The sequence below is a fragment of the Arvicola amphibius genome, chromosome 8, assembly GCF_903992535.2.
Source record: "Arvicola amphibius chromosome 8, mArvAmp1.2, whole genome shotgun sequence".
Taxonomy (NCBI): domain Eukaryota; kingdom Metazoa; phylum Chordata; class Mammalia; order Rodentia; family Cricetidae; genus Arvicola; species Arvicola amphibius.
The window spans coordinates 99,287,082-99,293,477 of NC_052054.1; the positions used below are offsets into that span (position 1 = coordinate 99,287,082).

Below are 6,396 nucleotides of genomic sequence, written 5' to 3' on the forward strand. Positions count from 1 at the left end.
CTGTGAAAGGCAAATTTTTTCCATGTCCTTTTCTTGTAAAGTATAGTGAAGAAACGATCTTTCAAATCTATAACTATAAGAAACCATCCTTTTGGTAATAGAGAAGGCAGAGGAATTCCAGATTGTAGGGGGCTCAGAGGTTTAATTACCTTATTGACAGCTCTTAGATTTGTCACCACTCTCCATTTACGAGATTCCTTTTTAACAACAAATACAGGAGAATTCCAAGGGCTCGTTGGTTTTTCAATATTATGAGCATCTAGTTGCTCTTGTACCAGCTATTCTAAAGTTTGCAGTTTATCTTCTGTTAAAAGCCACTGTTTAACCTATATTTGTTTCTCAGTTAACCATTTTAAAATTTGGACTGTTGGTACCTCTAAGGTTTGATAGTTGCTTTGTGTTCTTGTATTGGCTGAATTGCTGGCAACCTTTGTGTATAGTACCTTATACTATCCTTCTCAGAATTATGAGTTTCTGGGACTGCAGGAATGTTAATCTGGGTATTTGATTGCTGCAGCAGATCATGCCTCCATAAATTTGCTGCAATATAATCCACATATGGCCTCAGCTTTCCTCTCTGTCCTTCTGGCTTTATGCAGTCAACCCAACTCGTGCTTTGTTTCACTTGAGATAGGGTTTCAATTTCTAGTAAGTGAACATCTGCCTCTTGATGAGGCCAATTTGGATGCCAAGATTCTAGAGTAGTGATACTCACGTCCTTACCCATGCCAGTCAGACCCACAATTACAATTCCATTTATACACAGTCTGAGCTTTGCTCTTTGATCATCTATAGAACTCTGCCAGAATATTCGTTTCCTACTTCCTTTTGGAATTTTTGATTTATCCTTCATGTTTATTCCATCATATAGAACAGTATGGTTTTTTCAAAGGCTCTAGATTTTTTTAAATGTTTGCTGGTGAGACATATTCTCCACAAGACTGGGGATGAATGGATCAATTGTGACTTGGGAGCCTGCAAGAGCATCCTCCCCCAATGAGTATCCCAATGATATTGGATTGCCTTGTCTGTCTTTTTTTTTTTTGATCTGCATTCATTGGTCCAATGTTGGGCTTTGCCACACCTACATATACCTGAAGGCTGAGTCCTCCTATTCTTGCCATACCCAGAGGAGACATTATTCCTAGGCGTTCCTTGTCTACAATCCCTTCCAGATATCTTATTCTACCACAATTAAAACATTTGGAATTTGATGACTCCTCATTCTTTTTGAAATTGCTCTCCTACCCAAGATTCAGTAGTATAGTCAAAGGTCGCAATGTTCATTGTATGCAGGATCCATTCATCTATTGGTGCTGATCTCACCTTTAAGGCAGAAGTTTCTTTTTGTATTCTAAGTTGGCATTTTTTAAAATCCAGAGATTCTATAAGTACTCGTCTAGCATCTGGGTCTGTTACTTTTATTTGTACTGTCTTAGTTAATCTTCGTGAAAAGTCACTAAGGGGTTCTCTCTGACTCCCTGGTATATGAACTAATTCATTTTCCTAGTTCTTGAATCTTGTCCCAAGCATTTAAGGCTGCTTAGTGGCATAGGGTCAAGATTTGTTCATCGTAAAGAGCTTGAGCCTGTGGGTCAGCATAAGTGCCGTCACCAAGAATTTGATCTCAGAAAGTCTCAAGTCCTTTTGTTTTTCCCTGCTGTTCTAAAATTTTAGCATCTTCCCTGAAATAACATTTAAACATCTTTTGAGGCCCATCATCCAGGACTGCTGAAACTAACTGAAGTCAGTCATCTGGCATCGCCTTAATGCTAGAAGCCCATGTCTTTATCATCTCCCTAACAAATGAGCAATCCAAGCCATACGTTTGCTTAATTTCTTTTAGATCATTCATTCCTATAGGCACCCATCTACCTTCTTTGGATCCTTTTGGACCTTTAGAACTTGATGCTTTTTCAAAGTAGATTACAAGGTAGGAAGCTAAAACCCTAGGTAAGTCATCTCTGACAGCTACTGGTGATATTGAATCCTGTTCTTGTATCTTATTTTCCTTCTCATCTGCTCCAATATTTTCCTCAATTGTTTTGAATCTTTTACTGCACACACACACACACACACACACACACACACAAATCAATATATATATATATATATATATATATATATATATATATATATTGATTTCACTGAGGCACCTAGCCTGTGGTCCACATTGTACACATATGATTCCAAGGTCTGAAGTTTTTCCTTTAAAGATAACATCTCATTCTTAGACGTTATTTGGATAGTGTGCAGGATTGCCTTCCTGGAGAGATATTCTATCACCTAACCTACCACAACTTTTTTAACAGATTTTGATTGTCAAATTCAACAGTATGAATACTTTCAGTTAAGTTCTTAGTATCCTTTTACATGAACTCAATTTTGTCTGTCTAATTATTGTTACCCTTTTAATAGTATTACTTTTTTCCAGGTAACTTTTGATTTTCAATGGTATTAACCCTGTCAGACAGCTGTTCATTATTAGTCTGCAAAGACTGTATTACTTTTAAAAGTTCCTCATGCTTGGCTGTGTCATCAAACCATTTTCTTAAGGATATAATATGAAGAAAAAACTGAGTCCCAATATCCAACAAATGGATGTATCACAATAACCATATAAGCCTTGCAGATACAATCCATAGTTCTAGTGAAAAAGTTACTAAAACTTTCAATGGTAATTTTGTTTACCATTCTATTACTTTTGAGTTTATTGATTTATTGGTTAATAAAATAGTTACCTAGTATGAGGTCTGGTAAGTTGTTTTAGGTGTAATAATCTTTATTGTCCCACAGGTGTCAAGGTTGCAGAGTCACAACTTGCAGTACAACTGGGAGCAATGAATAATCCTGAGCCATTTTGGCTTTCTTGCCTTGTTGCTAGTTAACTACTGCGAAATATACTCTGCTTGACAAATTAAAAACAATTAAAGAAACTAGGGAATTTTTTTGGTGGATAAAATTCTGGCTAAGCAAGCACAAGACCCAAGGTTGAGTTCCCAGCATCTGTGTGAAATGCCTGCCACCTCCTCAGTACATCAGCCCACCACCCCTGAAGGAGACCTTGTGCATCTGCAGCCAGAATGCAAGGGAAGAAGTATCTGGATGGCACTTACAGCTCATGACCTGCCTCCTCCTTTAGTGAGAGAATACTAGGTGTTCTTCTAGCAGCAGAAGAAAGCCTCATATATGCCCTGAGAGCAAAGCCAAGACCTGACACTTGGTCAGTGGAGCCCAAAGCATCTTAAGGCTGCTTAGTTTTCTGGATTGTTTTCTTCATTGTTTTCCCCACTTCCATCTACAAGATGAAGATGAGACTACACCTGAGTAACGGTGAGCAAAAAGACACTGTCAGCTGTTCTTTTCTTACATAGAATAAGCACGGAAGGCACACCTGGGTTGCTCCTTCATTGCTGAATCCTTATAGCATGGCAAAAAGAATATTGTGAGGGAGAACAGAATAAACGGAGGAAGAGAAGGTGGGGGAGAGAAGATCACTGAAGTTGAGATTCATGCCATTCACAGAACAGAGTGTTCCAGAACTGCTCAAATAAAGGAAGACTTGGACCAGCTAAGTACAAAGCCAGAGGATGACGTTGGGGCCTGAAGCCTGCAACTCAAGGGCTAAGGGTAGAAAACTGCAGAGTGCACACAGAGGGAAACTGGGAGGAAGAGCAAGCCTTGCTTGGAGGTCACATCCCCTGTCCTCTGCTGGTCTCCAAGGAAGGAGCAGCATGAGATCAGACACACAGGACAGTGAGGGACACAGGCAAGCCACATGTGCAGAGGGCAGCAGGCTATTGTAAAGTGGACTTCACCAAGACTTTAATATTACTTGGAGGATAAATTAATACATTGATATTGTCACATCTGCCAGTCTAGGTTTTAATGGTTTCCTGAACTGTGAATCTACCTACAGCTTCAACTATAAAACCTGGCTGGAGGTTGAAAGGATATGCTGGGAGTCAATTGCATTTAGGTTCCTCAGGACTCCAGCAGTACACTGTGATACCTCATGAGAAGGGCAGCTTCATGAGCAGAGGAAGGTAGAGGAAGCAGCACTATTGTAAAACAGAGGAAGAAGTCTGCAGAGTTTCCTTTTAGTCCATCCTCTTACGAGATCAATATAAGGACGAGTCAACACACAGCTTTTAAAAGTCACATTCTTAGATGCACAAAGGTAAGGTCCCACCAGACTGACATTAGATTCAGTGATGAAACAAAAGAAAAGAATCATAGATAAATGTGCCACTATGTGGCTTCACTGGGAGATGTTGACAATGGTTCCCAAACCTAGTTCCAGTCATAGTGCTCTGTCCTATGTCAAATTAAAGGGATTCTGGATTCTTCCATCTATAGACAATTTGGTGGCAGTGAATGAGCCTTATTCTCATTCTGTAAATGTCTGCCTAATAATACACATTCATGGAAGACAGGTTAGATGGCAAATAGATGAGTGGATATTTAGGTAGATGAATACATCAATGAACAAAAAAAAAACAAGAAATGAGAGAGCAAAGAAAACAGGCTAGGTAGATATAAATACCATAAGATACTCTTCTCCCAGAAATCTGTTTCTTCTATGACCTTAGCATAGTCCCTGATGGTGACACCAGCCACTCTTCTTCACCAGACTGTGTCTCTGACCCAGCCTCCTCAGGGCATCCTTTACATCCTTGTTGCGCAGACTGTAGATGAGGGGGTTGAACATGGGGATCACCAGGGTGTAGATGATGGAGACCAACTTGCCCTGCTCCATGGATTCCATACCTCCTGGCTGTCCATACATAGCAAAACCAGCTCCATAAAACAAGGATACAGCTGTCATGTGGGAGCCACACGTAGAGAAGATCTTGTGCCGCCCTGACCCTGACTCCATCCTGAAGATGGTCACTGTGATGTAACCGTAAGAGATGATGACCACAAGAACAGCACACACGATGGTGAACCCACAGATACCAAACATGACAAGTTCATTGAGAGTTGTGTCTACACAGGCAAGCTTGATCAGTGGGGGCACATCACAGAAGAAGTAATCAATGTGGTTGGAGCTGCAGAAGGGCAGCTGGAAGGTGAGGCTGGTCTGCACAATGGAGTTCAGGCAGCCAACACAGACGGTACCCAGAACCAGACGGGCACAGGTTGCAGGGCACATGGTCACAGGGTACCTCAGGGGACTGCAGATGGCCATGAAACGGTCATAGGCCATCACAGCTAAGAGGACAGCTTCGATGGCCGCAAACAAGGAGAAAAAAAAGAACTGAGTGGCACATCCATCAAAGCTGATGACCTTGGAAGAGGAGAAAATGTTGGCCAGAGCATTGGGCACAATCACAGAAGAGAGGCAGAGGTCAACAAAGGACAGGTTCTTGAGAAAGAAGTACATGGGGGAGTGCAGGCGGGCATCCAGGGTGATGACCATGATCATGGTGAGGTTGCCCAGGACAGCCAACACGTACACAGTCAAGAAGCCAGCAAAGAGCAGGGCCTGGGTCTCTGCACTTCCCACAAATCCAACCAGCACGAACCCCTGCAAGGACACTGCTGAGAGACTCCCATTTCTGTGGACTGCTGTGGCCATTGGTGGGGACAGCTGAAGAGAGAAGGAGGGGTGGGGGAGGCAGAAGATCTCACCAGTAGAGCCAGATGTTCCTCAGGCTGCAGGATCTTGTTGGTCACATGCTGTCCCTTGTGCAATAGTTCAGTAGCTGCTCTGATATCTTTCCATATGAGCTGGTGTGCCCTAAAAAGAGACATTTCCTCAGATTTATTTAATTCATGAGATTGTGCTGAGCCCCCCTGTGTGGAAGCCTGAACTCGTATGCTGAGGATATAAAGAGGCTTCCAGACTTAGTGACTCCAGAGTACAGACCTCTCAGAATCCCTATGCCTGCCTCTGATTCCTGTGCTCACACTCCCAAGGGACACCCCTGAGCAATACCATTGAAGCAGCTGTCTACCGAGTCCCATTAAATATTCCACAGTTATTCGTCTTACTGTTTCAAAAATGTTCATGAGGACCATGTGTCCTCCAAAAAAATTTGGAGTGGATTATTATTCCCTTTGTAGGGTAATTTCACAGCAAGAAATTGAACTTCCTAGACTCAGACTGTATATATGTCCTTCACAGGACTCTTATCTAATCTCAGAAGCTGTAGTTCAAATGCTGGCACACAGTGACAATCAGACTCTGCTCGTTGATGTGAGCAGTTCCTGCTAATGACTAGATTTTGGAAATTAGGGTGAGGGGGCAGTACCATGTCCCTAGAAAAACCAGGACACAATCATGGCCTCTAACTTGATCTCATTGCCAGCTCTGTTCTCTGCTCCAGCTTCAGTTTTGAGGTTCACAAGGTCTGAATCTTTGCCAGTTAAAACCAGATGAGGCTGGCCTCT

At 42.0% G+C, this 6,396-nt stretch overlaps 1 protein-coding gene across 1 annotated transcript; it reads right to left on the bottom strand.

Moving 5' to 3' along the window:
* Positions 1-4,588: 4,588 nt before the first annotated feature.
* Positions 4,589-5,581, bottom strand: LOC119821926 (olfactory receptor 12-like). The gene has a single exon (XM_038341016.1). The coding sequence runs from the start codon at positions 5,579-5,581 to the stop codon at positions 4,589-4,591; it is 993 nt and encodes a 330-aa protein (XP_038196944.1).
* Positions 5,582-6,396: the final 815 nt, after the last annotated feature.

Coding starts and splice junctions, on each gene's coding strand:
- LOC119821926 (XM_038341016.1), bottom strand. CDS start 5,581: ATGGCCACAGCAGTCCACAGAAATGGGAGTCTCTCAGCAGTGTCCTTG.